The sequence below is a fragment of the Paroedura picta genome, chromosome 4, assembly GCF_049243985.1.
Source record: "Paroedura picta isolate Pp20150507F chromosome 4, Ppicta_v3.0, whole genome shotgun sequence".
NCBI lineage: Eukaryota > Metazoa > Chordata > Lepidosauria > Squamata > Gekkonidae > Paroedura > Paroedura picta.
Genome location: NC_135372.1, coordinates 91,159,676 through 91,177,483, shown reverse-complemented (window position 1 = coordinate 91,177,483; position 17,808 = coordinate 91,159,676). Strand labels below are relative to the sequence as shown.

General features: G+C 45.8%; 1 protein-coding gene and 1 long non-coding RNA gene across 4 annotated transcripts in view; one reads left to right on the top strand and one right to left on the bottom strand.

Moving 5' to 3' along the window:
- TIE1 (tyrosine kinase with immunoglobulin like and EGF like domains 1) overlaps positions 1-17,808 on the top strand; it is a 55,885-nt gene that overhangs the window by 33,803 nt on the left and 4,274 nt on the right. For 2 of the 3 annotated variants that reach the window (XM_077334111.1, XM_077334109.1), the window contains exons 11-20: positions 8,257-8,394; positions 8,799-9,089; positions 10,692-10,982; positions 11,317-11,510; positions 11,675-11,885; positions 12,810-12,920; positions 13,291-13,481; positions 15,869-15,982; positions 16,147-16,217; positions 16,550-16,590. In XM_077334111.1, the coding sequence (XP_077190226.1) occupies positions 8,257-8,394; positions 8,799-9,089; positions 10,692-10,982; positions 11,317-11,510; positions 11,675-11,885; positions 12,810-12,920; positions 13,291-13,481; positions 15,869-15,982; positions 16,147-16,217; positions 16,550-16,590 (1,653 nt within the window). The remainder of the gene's footprint in view (positions 1-8,256; positions 8,395-8,798; positions 9,090-10,691; positions 10,983-11,316; positions 11,511-11,674; positions 11,886-12,809; positions 12,921-13,290; positions 13,482-15,868; positions 15,983-16,146; positions 16,218-16,549; positions 16,591-17,808) is intronic. The other variant, XM_077334112.1, reaches the window with a different exon arrangement.
- LOC143835820 (uncharacterized) lies at positions 115-8,097 on the bottom strand. Its single transcript, XR_013230355.1, has 2 exons — positions 7,378-8,097; positions 115-2,184 (listed from the first exon to the last, which is right to left on the bottom strand). It is a non-coding gene; the product is annotated as an uncharacterized LOC143835820 (long non-coding RNA).

Below are 17,808 nucleotides of genomic sequence, written 5' to 3'. Positions count from 1 at the left end.
CTTGTGGGGAATATTAGCTCAAATGCTGCGAGAGGGGGGTAACTTAGCGTTATCGGATCGTTACCTTTGTATACGAGGGTTATTCCACCTGTAGGAACTCAAGGCAAACACAGATTTAAATGGTAAAATATTAATATAAGCTTTTATTGAAAGGAAAATAACAAAAAGACACATAAATAGCTAACACACATACAAGCAGTTATATAGAGAAGGGGGAGGAAGAGTGGAAGGCTTGATAGTTACCTGTCCGAGGAGTGGTGGGTCAGAGGAAGGAGCACGAACCAGCGTGGGAGGTCCCGGGTTGGAAGACACTCAGAGTGTCTGTGTGAAGCCACAGTTTTTATAGGATTTTGGGAAGGGGGCTATGTGACAAGGCTCAGGTAAGCATGTGCTGGAAGTTTCCAGGGTCCCCAGAGATTAGGACAATACCTGGCCAAGTGGGGGGTGATGGCCGTAAATGGATTTGGATAAAGGTATTAATGGCTCTGAGGAAGAGAGCCATCAGGTCTAGCTGGCAGGGTGTGGGGAGGAAATATCCCCTGGCAGAGGGGCCAAGTGTGAAAAATGTTGCAAGACAAAAGATTTTCCTAGGAGCCTTTAGGCAAACAGGAGGAAGCCAGTCCACTCACTTAGAAATACAATGGGGGGGGGGGGGGTCGAGAGTAGGGCATGGAGGCACCTGGATTTCCAAACCAGTAGCTGAGAACAAGCCTGGGCTTGTCCTGTTTCCTAAGATGGAGTCTGCTCTGACATTGCCCTGCCAGAGTGACTTGGTCTGTCCTGTGTCTAGCTTGCTCCCAAGTCTAGACTGTCGTGCTGCGCTATTGGTTAAGGAGTACAGTGTGCCAAGGCATAAGGCAGGGATCCTGCCATGCGTAACATTCCCCCCCTTCTGTAGTGAATTATATGTCCAATTTATTCACTACAGACCAATATACTGTGTTAGTGGCGGCAAAGATTGAAATTCAGACTAGAAATTCAGAGAGAGAAAAGTGGGGCCATCTTCTGCCACTACAAAAACTACAAAAACTTAAGCCAAATTAAAAACAAAACACATTTAGGAGGGGTTTGGGTGACTTAAAGAAAGCTGTGAAGTTGCCATTCCTCTTTACCACAACCACTCAAAACTAAATGTAACATACATGAACTATGAACTAGCTAAGCGTGAGGTCTCCACCATATGAATAAAGCAATGAACCAATGCAAACTAATACGTTGAGCAAGGCAATCTAGCAAACAATAGACAAAAAGCAAATGCAGTGAAAACCAAATTCTATGCAGGCAGGAAACTGTGGGCAGTACCTGAGCAATATTTTAGAATGCGAGCACTAGGCAATCCTAAAAATGAATATCAAGCAATTACTATGAAGCAGGCAGAAAGTGGTAGAAACTAAAAAGTTAGACAATTAACTAAGCAATGGCTTCTAATAAGCAATGCAATAAGAACAAAGTAAAGCTAAGCAATTTAGCAAAACTTATATACATAAACTAGCAAACTATTTAAAACTGGTACAGGCACAATGCAATAGACAGTGAGTTGAAATACGGGGCACAATACAATTTGGAATACAGACAATACAGTTTGAAAAACTTCCCCCCTTGTCCCATTGGTAAAGGTGGGAGTGAAGCTGGAGATTCCTTGAATAGTTGAACATGAGGATTGATGTGGATGAGCAACTGGTTCAGCAGTTGAAGATGTTGATATATATATGCATATATATATAAGACTTTGCTGGGTGATGTTTGCAAACACATAGAATGGTGAAGGAGGTTCCTCCATGGGGGTAAAAAGCAACTTTGGCGAGGATCCATTTTATGAGAGAGCCACTGGCAAGAGGTTGTGGCAACAAGCAAATAGCTGGAGATGTGTGCAAGTCCGGGTTAGCTTGCAAGTTGATCTTCTTCCCCCCCTCGTGACTGAAATGGCAGGGGAAGAGGCAGTAAAGGCACTAATCCAGGGCGTCAGAGGGTATGCAGGGTCAGAGATTGCACATAGAAGAAGCAGCAGGCAGGCTGGGCAGCAAGGCTTCATACAGCAGGAGCTGGGGTAAACAGCAAGCATCAGTAGTTCACCAGCAAGTAGGCTGGGGCAGAAAGCGCAGAGCAGCAGGTCATGACCACAGGACACATCCATAGCAAACGCAGGCAGAGGATCGCTGTCATCTTGACCAGGTCAGGTCAGGTCTGGAGGTTGGCGAGCAGGATACAGGTGAAGAGCACACAGGCAGGACCATCAGGAACTGGTTGTGATGCACAAGCCTGGAGCCTCCTTAGGGCAGACTTGGCAGACGTGGGTTGCAAGAATATTTGAGCGACCCACGGCATCAACAGCACAGTGGAGCTGAAGAGCTCAAAGGGGAGACACCCAATTGAGAGAAGGACAAAGATTGACAAAAGTTCAGTGGAGAAGTGTGTGCAGCTGCAAAGAGTGATGCTGCAAAGTCTGTTGAGGCTGGGCTCAAGTAGGCACACAGCCTGATGGATATACAGATTAGGAAAAATACTCAAAAATTTAGAGCTTTGAAGACAATGAACTCAAAATGAAAGATTGGAGCAGAGGGGTGCCCCCATAAGTGACTGTCAAAAAGATCTACTGTGGTGGGTGCCCACCATTACCTTACAGAGACTGAAAATAGAATTTAAGAGGAGCTAGATGCCATCTCCAGGGAGGGAGATGGAGATTAGAGTGCAATCATAAAACAAGAGAAGGAGGTTGCCAAACTCCTGGTGAGTTTGGGAATTTGAGAGAAAACTGATAGATTACTATGGGTGACTGAGGCAAGATGCTTTGTAGAAATACACAAGAAGAGAGAAAGTCCTGTAAATCCTGTAAGAAGATAGTTTTTGGAGGCTAGGCCTACTGGACATGTGCATGTCCGCTGCACTGTTGTGTAAAAAGAAGCATTCAGAAAAAGAATCAAAGAGCCAAAGTTAAAGGTTCCTGCAAACACGTTGCAAATGGTCTGTGAATGAACAGATTAGCAGCTCAAGTACAAATATATATATGGGGAATAAAAAGAAGAATTGCTAGATAGAATCTGGTCAATTGCTTTCCAGTTAATAAGCACAAAAAGAAATAGATGCTCTGATATGCAATAGGTTAAAAGCATAAGCAGAAAACATACTACAGATTTTTCTCTATAATGAACATAAGATAATTCAAAACACAAAAAGAAAGCTTCAAAAACAAAACTTGGATTGTAATCTATAAAGATCTTGCTATAAAGAGCACAAGAGAGGACCCCTAATTAAAAGAGGACTCAAAAACATGGCAAAAGAATTTGCAAAATATTGTGGATTGACATAAACAATCTAAAAAGTTAGAGCACATAAGCACATTTCTAAAAGCAAAGGTTTCTTATAAAAATGAATAAAACAAATAACCTTAAAGAAAATTTAAAGGTTGACGTATAGAAACTTGTTTTTCAGATTGAGATCTGCCTGCTGGTAGGCCAGGCTGATTAGATGTCAATTTCTTCTTTTAAAAGTTACATTGGAGGACTGCTGAGGATATGAGTGGGAAAGAATGAATGAGAAGAACATGAAGATGAAGTCAGAGTCCCATTACACAATAGTGTGTCAAAAGAATTGTGTTCTTAAGGAGGAAAGACTGTTCCTCTGTACGTACACAGAGTGCCTTTTCATGGGAGTCAGGCTGAGTGGAAGCCTGAGTACCCAAATGAAATGTCTGTATGAAGCTGTTTCAAAACATATTCAAAACAAAAACAAAATTGCAAAAACAGATTTTTAAACAAAATTGTCTTATGCAAAGAGGAAAAAATGTTAACTGCCAATTAAAATTTGAAATAGGAAGTAAAAATGTCAGAGGGAAGGAAAAGCTATGTAGGGAATGCCTTTTCTCAAAGAGAAAATATTTCAACTAAAAGCAGCCAAAATTGTCTTAAAATAAAAACTAAAACAAAACATATTTTAGAACAGAACTATTTTACTGTACTCTCCCCTCCCTTAGATTCTCTTTGAGGTCTTTAAAGAAACAAATCTTCTTCCTGATTTGGGAAGAAAGAATACTTTCAGTCCTTTGTTATGTGGATTAGTTGCCTGGATGGGGGAGAGCAAGGCATGAGTCATGGGGCTGAGTGCCTAGGAAGGCAGTTAGACAAAGAGAGTCTGTTTTAAGATTGCAAAATAGTGGCTGTTTCAGTGTGACTGCAACTATAGCTGGAGGCTCTACTAATTGCAGCCAAATTTAAAATTTGGAGGTTTAAAAGTAAAAATGGAAGCACACATGTTGAACCATTATTGTGAACTTGGATTTTGGAACTCTGTACATGTTCAGAGGCAAGATTTACTTCCTGACTCTGTGATGGGGGAACTGAGGACATTTCCTCTTCTTTAAAGACAAGAGGTGAAGCTGGGTTACTGGATCTGCTGTATTTTCTTTTCAATTTATTATCTGTGTGGCTTTGGAAATCCAGTACATTTTGCAAATGTGTTTTTACTTTAAAAAGTTCACCCTGGAATTCCTTGTTTTTCTCATTAAGATCCTTAATTTCTAAATCTTGTTTCTGGGTAAGAGTTTTAAATTCCTCTATTTCCTTCTGCCAGTCCTTAGGGGATTGAGAAGAAATTTCTATGGGGCTAGTTTTCTGTAGCCTACATCTGTCTCTGTTCCTTTTCTCTCTAATGGCCTTTACAAAACCAAACATGAGTACAGATGTTGGTTGGTCATGATACTGGGACATGTCTGCTCCAGTATTTCTAAGTTCCCGCCATAGAAAAGTCCTGTTACTGATTCTTTTATTGCGCTGCTGATGGGCAGAATTTCTATTCTGGAAGTATTTAGGTTTGAGAGTATTTGGGGGAAAATTATTTGAAGGGAAACCATTTTGTGGCTTACTCCTTTCTCCTGGCTTTTGTTTGCTCCAGCCATTAGGTGGCTGCAGGGAGCGATTGTCTCTATTCCTATTAGAATTGGGGTGATTCTGATTAAAGCGGTTCTCCCTCTTGATCCTGTACTGAGAGTGGAGACCACTGTTTGCCTGAATGTTTAAATTTTTGGAGTCCTGGTTAGTGGGAAATTCAAGAGAACCTGATTCTCTAAGCTGGCCTGCAATGGGCAGCTGTTTCTGGATTTCCTGCCTCTCAGTTCTGTCTGCAGGGGTTGTAACTAGAACTGGGTGGAAGGGAGCTGAATTTTCCCCTTGGGGTTCTATGAACATTTTGGGGGTTATTTCTTCTGCCAGAGGCTCAGAAGGTAGAAGGGGAAGAGTCTCTGTATGAATTGTGGCAACTAGAGCCCTTTGGAGCTCTAACTGCTTTTCAAGTTGCTGCATTTTTCCATGGCATGCCTCATGGCTTACTTGAGCATGCTTGGCCACATTGTTCTCCACTAGGACCTGTGCAGCTCCCTTGATCTTAACTTGCTCTGCTTCTAGCTCGATAATGTGAGCCTCTGCTACCTCAGCTCTTTGCCTTGTGGCTTGGAGCTGACTTTCTAGTTCCTGGATGGTCTGAAGCTGATGAGCCTTCTCCACCCGTGCATTCAAGCGCTCAGTTCTCATGTCCTCCATCTCATCAGAAAGGTGGATGATATGAGCCTCACGCTGTTCCAGGAGATCAGCTAACTGGGCCTCCCGTTGTTCGAGACGGTCAGTCAGCTGAGCTACCTGCTCCTTCACTAGGGCATCCTTCTCCTCTAGGGCATGTTGCAGCTCAGCAATCTGGGCTACACTGTCCTGAAGGGCAACAAACATACCCCAAGTGGCATAAGAGTCCTTACTGCCACCCCCGAGCTTTCTGGTGTTACACCATTCTTGGAAAGCTTCGGTAAGGGTTTCCAGGGGGTTGGAGCTTTTGAAAGCTCCCGGGCGCCAGGGGTTCCGGCCGCCCTTCTTGGTCACCCAGAGTGTCAGTCTGTCTGCCGGTTCCTTACGGGCAATCAGGCTAGTCAAACTGAATTTGGATGCCATTTCTTCCTATTAATTTCCAAAGATCTAAAGGGGACGGGGCTTGATTTTCTGGCTTCTTGTCGCTGGGCAAGCAAGCACAGAGGGGATGAGTTTAGGGGCAGCCGCTGCTCGTCTCTTAAACAGCAGGGGAGAGAGGGAAAAGGATCCCGTGGAGTTTAACCTCTTACGGGTGTGGCTAGTTTGTTTTTGGCTGAGAATGGCCGGGGCTCTTCTCAGTTCAGGGCAAAAACTACCAAAAACCAAGCAGATGGCTGATTTTTCCAATCAAGGTTGCCGGAGCGCACTTGATCCTCGGGAAAACCACCGAAAACCTGAAGGTATTTTTAGGGAAGAAATCACTGGGGGATTTTCTTGCGGCTTCTATATCCTTCAAAGCGGCAAGGGGAAAAGGGGGAAGGGCTCCCGTCAAGGCACGTCCTTACGGGGTTTGGCTAGTTTTCTTATTTTATACCGAGATGGCCGGGGCTCTCTCGATTCAGGGACAAAACTACCAAGAAAACCTGAGGGTACCGGCTAATTTATTCGGTTAGGATCGCCCTGGCTTTCCTGAACACGGGGAAAATTACCAAAACCTGGATCATCTGAGCTTCGCAAAGCCCGCTTGAGTTCTCGTGCCACTCCCGACACTCGAAACTCCAACTCCTGCGGCCGCAGGGCAGTTTTGTGCTACAGAGAGCGACTCTGCTTGCACAGATTTTAGCAGTAGGGGGATTTTCCTGGTCCTTCCTACAGCTAAGAGGAATTTTGCCTAACGCCTTCCTACGCTTGGCAAATCCCTAGTTGTTGGGTGCGTGTCGTCCACCCGCCCGTCTAAAAGCCTAAGAAAACCTTGCCTCGGTGTTCCTAGCCTTAAAGAAAACTGTTGTTGGGTGCGTGTCGTCCACCCGCCCGTCTAAGCCTAAGAAAACCTTGCCTCGGTGTTCCTAGCCTTAAAGGAAACTAATCTCCAGCAGGAGCAAAACAATAGCAAAAGGGTAGAAAAGAGAGAGAGAGGCCAACCCTTTTAGAAAGCACACTTCCAAGAGCACATTCACACACTTATGCCAAGAGTTCAAACGGGCTTTTCCCCTTACGTCCGGGTTACTGGAGAGTGCCGTGCGTCCACTTTACTCCCGAGTAAGCCTGGGGCAACTGCCCGCGTGATGCACCATAATCTGTTACCCAAATTGCTTGGACACGTGTCCTAAAAACATGTATCTTTGAGCTTGTGGGGAATATTAGCTCAAATGCTGCGAGAGGGGGGTAACTTAGCGTTATCGGATCGTTACCTTTGTATACGAGGGTTATTCCACCTGTAGGAACTCAAGGCAAACACAGATTTAAATGGTAAAATATTAATATAAGCTTTTATTGAAAGGAAAATAACAAAAAGACACATAAATAGCTAACACACATACAAGCAGTTATATAGAGAAGGGGGAGGAAGAGTGGAAGGCTTGATAGTTACCTGTCCGAGGAGTGGTGGGTCAGAGGAAGGAGCACGAACCAGCGTGGGAGGTCCCGGGTTGGAAGACACTCAGAGTGTCTGTGTGAAGCCACAGTTTTTATAGGATTTTGGGAAGGGGGCTATGTGACAAGGCTCAGGTAAGCATGTGCTGGAAGTTTCCAGGGTCCCCAGAGATTAGGACAATACCTGGCCAAGTGGGGGGTGATGGCCGTAAATGGATTTGGATAAAGGTATTAATGGCTCTGAGGAAGAGAGCCATCAGGTCTAGCTGGCAGGGTGTGGGGAGGAAATATCCCCTGGCAGAGGGGCCAAGTGTGAAAAATGTTGCAAGACAAAAGATTTTCCTAGGAGCCTTTAGGCAAACAGAAGGAAGCCAGTCCACTCACTTAGAAATACAATGGGGGGGGGGGGGTCGAGAGTAGGGCATGGAGGCACCTGGATTTCCAAACCAGTAGCTGAGAACAAGCCTGGGCTTGTCCTGTTTCCTAAGATGGAGTCTGCTCTGACATTGCCCTGCCAGAGTGACTTGGTCTGTCCTGTGTCTAGCTTGCTCCCAAGTCTAGACTGTCGTGCTGCGCTATTGGTTAAGGAGTACAGTGTGCCAAGGCATAAGGCAGGGATCCTGCCATGCGTAACAGCTGGACCTGTCATTCCACACCTGTGAACTCACAGCAGGACTCTTTTTAGTCTGTGCTTGCTATAGCTGCCATTCTCAATGATACAGAAGGAGCCCCAGGAGAAGGTATGTGAGGTATGGCCCTACAAGCACAGTGCCCTAGATCCCCCACTGAGCCCCAGCTAAAGGTTCTGTGCTGTGGCTCTCAGCAGTAGAAACATGTGGACAAGCTCTCCACTAATGGGCTGTTATCTGATCCACAGTTGACAGTATCCAGAATATCACCTTGATGAACCTCCGACCTGTCACGGCCTATCTTGTTAAGATTCAGCTAACACGCCCTGGGGACAAAGGAGAAGGTGCCATGGGGCCTCAGGCTGTCATGGTCACAGAGTGCCAAGGTAAGTAGTGTTCAAAGAGTAGAGTTAACAATCTCCAGGTGGGACCTGAAGACTTCCGAGAATTTAAACTGATCTGCAGACTACAGAGATCAAGTTCTCCTGGGGAAAAATGGCTGTTTGGAGGGTGGACTCTGGCATTAAACCAGGCTCTCTCAACCAGGGTTTTGTGAAAGAACACATTTTTTCAACGTCTGAAGTTGCAAGTGACAGCATTCTGCCTTCCAGTTTTGTAAGACTTCTGTGGCAGGGCGTTTCACTCTCAAATTCTGCACAGCAACTTGAGTGCTGTTCACACTAAATGACAGGTAGATTCTAGTTGTAGGTCACATTAAAACAGGTTCAGGCTGAAGGGAAATTTTCTCAGAATACCAGTCAAGTCGACCTTCTTTATCTGTTTCATACAGAGCCGACAGTGAAACCTGTGATTGAAAGTTCCTTCGTTGAGGGAAGAAATACAATTTATGTAAACTGGAATTTGCCCACTAGTGACAATGTGGCCACTGGGTTTCTGGTCCGGCTCTATGACTCAGCTAAGGTGCTCATACATCAGGAGAATATCTCTTCCATCATTGTGCAATCGGCCAGGATTCCAAACTTGAAGTTCGACAAGGACTATAGCCTGGAGGTGCTAGCCTATCACTGTACCAGACTGGGACCTCCTTCCGACCTGTACAAGGTCAAGATCAATAGCAAAGGTAAGTGATGAGAAGTGCCTTTTGGGGGAAGGGTCATTGACCCTAGGATGGGTGGACACAATCCACAGCAATATGATTGTCAGTCATTGCTAAGCTCCATTTATCTGAAAAAAACCTCATCTACCTTCTTCTAAATGACTTGATCCATTCCTGGCTCTGCATGTGCAACAATTTAAGTTCCTACAGAAGCATTAGCCCTTGATTTCTGGGTGCTGCTCTGGGAAGCTGAGCATGGGCCTGGGGCACGCAGTCCTGCAGATGTCCATTGTTTCTGGTACCTTAGTGATCATGCTATAAGCAGGTTATTCCAAGCCTTAAAATAAGAATATCACAGAGCTGGAAGAGACCACAAAGAGACCAATCCAGCCCCCCACCTTCTTGGGGTTTTAAAAATCATACACTCCAATCATCTCCTAAATCATCTCCTAAAAACTTCCAATGAAGCAGACTCCACCACCCTCCAAAGCAGCCTATTACATCAACGAACAGCCCTCACCAGCAGAAATAGCTTTCTAATATTTAAGCGGATCCTCCTTTCTCACAATTTGAATCCTTTGCTCCTAGTCCTTGTCTCTAAAGCTGCAGCAAACAAGTTGCCCCTTCTTTAACATGTCTACTTTTTATGTTGTTAAACACAGTTATCATATCACCTCTTGCCCTCCTCTTCTCCAAATTACACATACCCAGCTCTCTCAACCTCTCCTCATAAGCCATGGATTCCAGACCAAGTGTCGTAAATTGGCATATTTATTTACTTATTATATTTATAGACTGCCCTCCCCAGAGGCTCAGGGCAATTTACATAAAACATAGAAAACAATACAAGCAACAATCCATAACATATAGATAACCATAACATTAATACTATTAACACTGATAATTGTAACAATGCTAGTGCAAACAGGTCCAGGAGCAGAACGCATTGATGGATTTCTGGGAGGGAGGGAGCAGGGGCCCTGCAGATGTTGATGGTTATGTCTAGTGGAAGAGCTCCCTTTTGCAGGCCCCATGGAACTGTTTTAGCTCCATCAGGGCCCTGATCTCCCCCAGGAGCTCATTCCACCAGCTGGGGTCCAGGACAGAGAAGGCTCTGGCCATGGTCGAGGCCAGACAGGCATCTTTAGGGCCAGGGACCATTAGCCGGTTGGTGGTGGCAGAGCATAGAGCTCTGAGGGGCATAGGCAGGGAGGCAGTCTCTCAGGTAAACTGGGCCCCGACCATGTATGGCCTGAAAGGTAATTACCAGAACCTTTAGCCTGATCTGGAATTCAACTGGCAACCACTGTAGTTGGTGGAGAATGGGTCGGATGTGGGACCTCCACGGTGTTATTGTGAGGATCCTGGCCGCTGTGTTTTGGACCAGCTGTAGTTTCCGGGTCAAGGCTAAGGGCAGGCCTGCATAGAGCAAGTTACAGAAGTCCAGTCTAGAGGGGACCGTCAATGGATCACTGTGGCTAGGTGTTCCAGGGCCAGGTAAGGCGCTAGTAGCTTGGCTTGGTGGAGATGGTAAAATGCTAGCCGCGCTACCTTTGCAACTAGGCATTCCCAGCAGCTGGGGAGTACAATACCAACAGCTTTACCATTTGTCCCCCCCCCCCTCAGGCCCCTCATCTCCGCAGTCTCTCTCAATAGAGCCTCTCGCTGACAGCACCATCCAGCTTACCTGGCAGCCCCCTGAGTACCCCAATGGTGGCATCATCAAGTACACTGTGGAGGTGCAACAACTGGGGGGTAACAGTGAACCTCAGTGGGTGGACACAGACAATGGCTGGGAGACGACCAAGATCATCACGAGGCTCAACGCCAGCACATCCTACCAATTCCGGGTGCGAGCCAATTCTCATGTACCAGGCGAGTGGAGCAAACCTGTGAGAGCTGCAATTCTAGGTGATGGTGAGTGGACCAGGGCAAATTGGGTCGGCGGTCCTAGCATAGGATCCATGGGGAAAAGGCGATGCAGTGGGGAGAATACTGGCACAAATAAGACACCATCATCCCTACAGGCACATTCGGTAGCCAGGCTGGCCAGCATGCTAGCACCACTAGCTCCAGGCAAACAAATTGCAACAGTCTGGATCTGAAGCCCCAATCCCTCTGGGCGGGTGATTAGCCAAAGAGCCTGTGGGAAGCAATGTCTTCTGTCTATTCTGTGCTGTACTGGGCATGCTTGTCTTCCTCACAGCACCAGGCACAGCTACAAAACGTCCTGTCTTCATTTTTCCCGCAGGAGCCCTGAGCCAAGTGCCCACTCTAGAGAACAAGAACTTGTCCCCATCCAGTCTGGACCAGCAATTACTGTTAGCCATTGTGGGTTCTGTCTCGGTCACCTGCCTGACAATACTCTTTGCCCTCCTTGCCCTTTTCCTCATCAAGAAGAACTTCTTCCACCGGCGTCGCACTTTCACCTACCAGTCGGGATCTGTGAGTGACATTGTCCCTGACCCATCTCTCCTCTGACCGTAACACCAAAAGCTTCTTCCCTAAGAATCCTACCCCCTTCCTTTGGGCATCCTTGTTTTAGTTGCTTCTTTCCCTGCTAGGAACACAGTCACTCTCCACTGTACTCTCCACAAACCTTCTCACAGGGGGAAGAGACCATCCTGCAGTTCAACTCGGGCACACTGACTCTGACGCGTCGGCCAAAACCACAGCCTGAGCCACTCAGCTACCCTATTCTGGAATGGGAAGATATTAAGTTTGAGGACATGATAGGGGAAGGAAACTTTGGGCAAGTCATCCGAGCCATGATCAAGAAAGACGGCCTCCGAATGAATGCCGCCATCAAGATGCTGAAGGGTGAGATAATGTACTTCAGCTACAGGAGACTAGATTTCAGTTGAGCCTTAGGGGAAACTTCTTCATGGTAAGATTAGGTCAACAGTGTAACCCATTTAAGGGCAGGAGCTCTCCATTGTTCAAAATCTTCAAGCAGAGGTTGGATAGGCATACTTTTGGATTGTTCTAGATGTGTATAGGATGAGATGGCCTATAAGGCTTCTTCCAACATGAGATCACTATGCCTATGATGACATAGGTACAAGAACAGTCAGCCCCCCATGCTGGTGAGTAAGAAACTTACAGACCACTCTACTTCCTTGTTCCCTTGGTAGTGGAGTCTGGATGGAGTGGCAATCACACCCACACAGCTATACTTTCTGTTGTGTGCAAAACGACTGGCCAGACAAATGAGGGACTTGTTAGACTGTCCTTCCATATCTGCCCACAAGGAGTCATTCCTCTCCTTGGGAAATCCTTCACTATGAAGAGATCTTTAACAGAGAATTCTTGACAGTGAAATTACAAATCCCTGGAATCTGTGGGGGTAAAAGCCTGTTCTTGTACAACACAGCCATTCCAGAAGTATAAAACACCATTTATTTTATTTTTATTCATGATTAGACTTTTACTCCACCATTTCCGAAAAGAGCTCATGGCAGCCGTGCCATTTTTCATGCTGGTTCTTACATATAGACAGGCAATTCCCTTTGTTAACCTGCAGCGAGGTGGAGCTGATGTGCACAGGTGCCATGTGTCCATGCTTGAAAGCTGAAGTTGATCCCATTGCCCTTTCACATGTATATGCCATGATGAGTTTGCTGTCACATAATGTGTAAATTTGCCATAAAAGGGCTCATAATGTTTAGTCTTTGGCCAGCTACAGCCAGCATATGTGCTCTCCGTGCTTGTCTGGCAGGTCTGGCATTGCTATATGTGTTTCAGAATTTGCCTCCGAGAATGACCACCGGGACTTTGCTGGAGAGCTAGAAGTCCTCTGCAAACTAGGCAACCATCCCAATATCATAAACCTGCTGGGGGCCTGCGAGAACAAAGGTAAGCCCCCTTGTCAACCAGCACAGAAAAGGCGCTCTCTCTCTCTCCCCTGCTTACTTCTCTTGCCCTGCTTCTACCATCCTTGTCCCTCAAACATACTGCCAGAGTTTCAGGTGAGTCACAGTGCTGGCACCATGGGCAAAATCTGACAAATGTGGTCCAGGTTTTCTGCAATACACACACACACAAACACACACACCCTGCCTGCTTGGCAAAACCTATTTTTAATTCCTTAGCATGTCTGTCTACATGCAGGAGCATCTGGAGAATTCATTTTTTTCTGTGATAGTTTTCATGATTCTTCCCCTTCTCCGCCCACCTCCCCACCGAGCTGCTTTGTGTGGTCTGACAACCTCTGTCAATCTCCCAGGTTACCTGTATATTGCTATAGAATATGCACCCTATGGGAACTTGCTGGATTTTCTGCGCAAGAGCCGAGTCCTGGAGACAGATCCTGCTTTTGCCCGGGAACATGGGACAGCATCAACCCTCACATCTCAGCAGCTTCTGCAGTTTGCATCTGATGTGGCCAAAGGCATGCAATATTTGAGTGAGAAACAGGTATGTCCGTCTCTATGTCAGTCTGGTGTTCCATCAGACTGGAGGGAGGTGAGTAGTGGGGTATCTCAGGGCTCGGTGCTCGGTCTGGTACTTTTTAACATATTTGCAGATGATACCAAACTGGGAGGACTGACAAATACTCTGGAAGATAGAGACAGAGTTCAACAAGATCTTAACACAATGGGCAAATGGGCAAATGAGAACAAGATGCAATTTAATAAAGATAAGTGTAAAGTTCTGCATCTGGGTCAGAAAAATGAAAAGCATGCCTACTGGATGGGGGATACGCTTCTAGGTAACACTGTGTGTGAACGAGACCTTGGGATACTTGTGGATTGTAAACTAAACATGAGCAGGCAGTGTGATGCAGCGGTAAAAAAGGCAAATGCCATTTTGGGCTGTATCAACAGGGGCATCACATCAAAATCACAAGATGTCAGTCCCATTGTATACGGCACTGGTCAGACCACACCTGGAATACTGTGTGCAGTTCTGGAGGCCTCACTTCAAGAAGGACGTAGATAAAATTGAAAGGGTACAGAGGAGAGCGACGAAGATGATCTGGGGCCAAGCCCTATGAAAGAAAGATTGAAGGACTTGGGAATGTTCAGCCTGGAGAAAAGGAGGTTGAGAAGGGACATGATAGCCCTCTTTAAGTATTTGAAAGGTTGTCACTTGGAGGAGGGCAGGATGCTGTTTCTGTTGGCTGCAGAGGAGAGGACACGCAGTAATGGGTTTAAACGACAAGTACAACGATATAGGCTAGATATCAGGAAAAAAATTTCACAGTCAGAGTAGTTCAGCAGTGGAATGGGCTGCCTAAGGAGGTGGTGAGCTCCCCCTCACTGGCTCAAGCAAAGGTTGGATGCACACTTTTCTTGAATGCTTTAGGATGCTTAGGGCTGATCCTGCGTTGAGCAGGGGGTTGGACTTGATGCCCCTACCAACTCTATGATTCTATGATTCTATCTTGCTGTGATTGTGTGGGCTCATACACTGCAGGGAATGAGGGGCATTTCACTGAGACTGTTTCCACACCCACAAAAAAAATGATGATCTTAACTTTCGGTGGAGTTACAAGCATGTCACCTAAAAATCTTGTGGTTCAGGTGCAGCTCCAAATGCACTCCCTGTTTTCCCCACATTTTGTAAATGCTGATAAAACCAGATTCCTCCTTGTCCTCTGGATGGGAATTCGTGATTACCTAAAGTGGAAGTTCAAAGGAGTTGAGTTGGCTTCCTCCTTTGGTCCCCGCCTCAAAGGATGTTTCAGCTCCCAGCAATAGTCTGTCTCTCCTCCTGCCTCTCCTCTTCTCCCCTCCCTTCCATGCTGTATTTTTAAAATTTTGAACATGATCACATCACAACACTAATCTGCAGTAGCAGAAGCACTACACACACACACACACACACACACACACACACAGCACCTAAACACACCTTATGATTGAGGGTGCAATGGGGCACTTGTAAATTTCATGCAGGAAAAAAATTGTGTAATAATAGCCAGCAGTGCTTGTTGTTTCCACATGCAAAGTGACTCGGTGCACATCAATGCAGGAACCACCACCCCTTGCTTGAGTGTTTTGAATGCCATGGGAATCAAGGGATGGCTATGTGTGCGGTTTTTTATTTTTCTTTATTTTGACTGTGTTACACTACAAGCTTGTTATGGGAGCCATGCTCACTTTTCTCCCCTGCTCTTTGCCATCCTTGCCTGAGCCTCCGGACAGCTAGAAGATGCAAGAACAAGAGGGGGTGTGTGTGAAAAGGAGGGTCATTTTCCTGTTTTGATTGCATTAGGGGAAAACCACAAATGCAGAATGCCAGGTCCAAATTCAGCGTTAGCATCCAGAATTCAATGCAGTAAGAACTCACCAGCAAATTACAACTGTGGAAAGGGCTTGGCTGGGAACACTCCCAGTAGGCCACTTCCCTGGAGGGCCACTAGCAGCCAGGAGCCAAATGTTCTCTGCTCAGCTTGCTCCCACTCCATCCTGGTGCACCAACAATTGTGTCATCAGCAGGGGGGAGGGGAGTGGGGGTGGGAAGAGAGCAAAACTTCCTGCCTGGGCCTGTATGTAAGAAGGGCTGTGTATTTGGACCGGAGGGTTGGTCAGAGTAAATGGCATCATGGATAAATGTGAGAATCTGAGTTAGGAGTGGGAAATGTCGGCCTAGTAGGCAGGGGAGGCAGAATGCGAAGTGGGTTTTGGGGTCATGGGCAGTTCTGATTTGCCAAAGGAGTTCATGAGAACTTTGTAGCTCAGGGAGCAACAAGACACTACCACCTGGGCTCCTTTGTATCACTTTGCAAAGCCACAGAATAGATAGAACTCCTCAGCCTCTATCCCTGCCAGTGTTCCTTTCTGCTGTTTTTCTTCTAGTTCATTCACAGAGACCTGGCTGCCAGGAACATCCTGGTGGGAGAGAATCTAACTTCCAAGATTGCTGACTTTGGCTTGTCCCGGGGGGAGGAGGTCTATGTGAAGAAGACAATGGTGAGTCCGGTTCATAGCTAGAATGTCCCTCTGCAAGAGTCCCCTCTTTTTCCTCAGTTTTCTCATGTGCTCTGGGAAATGGGGATATGATATCATGTGGAGGGATTTTCTTCAGCAGCCCCACAGTAAGCTGTCTGTTTTTCCAATAATGCCTCTTTTTGCAGGGCCGCTTGCCAGTTCGCTGGATGGCCATAGAGTCCTTGAATTACAGTGTGTACACAACCAAGAGCGATGTGTGAGTGATTTATGCTTGGTGCTGGGAAGGGCATGTCCTTCTGTCTTGTAGGCAGCAGGCAGATGTAAAGATGCAGTTCTTTCATTCTTTCCTTGGTCAGCTGGTAGGTGGGGCACCTGGGTAATTCCTTGGTCCACTGTGGGCTAGCTGAAGCAGAAGAAATGCAAGAACCAAGGCTACTCCCTAAAAAAATTTACAATGAATATTTGTTTTTTCATTCTATGTTACAGTAACATATCAAAACTGAAACAACCTTCAAAGAATTTTCATTGTCTACTGCAGAGTTGAATGAGCTAGAGGAATTCACCCTGTGTCCTAATTTTCTCTTGCAGGTGGTCATTTGGGGTCCTATTGTGGGAAATTGTCAGCTTGGGTAAGTTGAAGTTCTTGTCCAGTGAGAACAATTTTAGCTTTGTTACCCATGCTGCCCTTCATTACCTTGCATCACATTTGGGTACCAATCTCTTCTGTATTTCTTGTGCATTTCTTCTGACCTTCCATCTCTGCCTGGGTGTACACCATCAGAGAATGTGTATGTAGTTTTAGCACACAGCTCACTGCAGAAGCGTACTTACCAAATTCTGGACAGAAAGGCCACCAACTTCCGTAGACTATAATCCCTACACATAAATCTTACTGCAGATTTTCAGAGCATTAAGCCTTTAATCTTGACTTTCCTACAGTGTTCTTATTCTGCAGCTACAATTTTGAAAACGCTCTTTTCTCAGTGGGGGTGGAATATTAAGTTGTGATGTAAGGGGGGGAGTGGAATCTAAAGGTTTGTAAATATATATATATGTAATTGCCCTATTGCAACTGGGCAGTAGTGTCCAGCAAGTACCCTCCATTTAAATTCTCATGGCTCAGGTTTTGCAAATGCATTTTAGATTAGATGAAAGGAAACAAAAAGGAACCCAGGCAAAATGTGGGGGGAGAGGGGGGGACTGAATGCTGAAACTGTTCAGACTTTTGTTGAAAAACACAAGCAGCTATGAAGCCTCATTTTTCATACTAAGAGATTCTCTGCTGTGTTATCAGTCTCTGTCCCTTGATCTCATAATATGGGAAAACATGTTTAGTGTACAGAATGCATGCAAGAAACCAATAACAATGGCATTTCAAGCTGTGATCATTGGCAACATATGTCTGTACACACACACTTGTGCAAAGTTGGCTGCAACTCAACCATGCTTTGCACAGGGCTGCCATTTGTATGGGGGAGAAATCCTCTATCAGAAGCCTGGGAGAGCTTTTATAGCCTTGTGCTACTAAACAGAAAAAAGAAATTGCATTTGTGGCAACGCCCTAGAACACTTGCATAGTCATGCTTAATTTCTTCTCTTCCTTGCAAATTTGCATGGCTTTCTCTTTACTCTAATTTGACCTCGCATATTGGTCATGATCTTGGCAAGTTTTTAGAGCCTGTCCTGTGTGAATTGCATGCTGTCCTCCAAATAAACTGATTGATCCTAAGCAATTCTTAAGTTTAGTGGTTTGCAGATGGTCCATGTTTTTCGGCTGCCATTTTTTAGCTGCTGAGGGGGGCTGGCTGAAGGAAAGGGGGTGGGTGAGTTATGCTGCCAATCTTGGT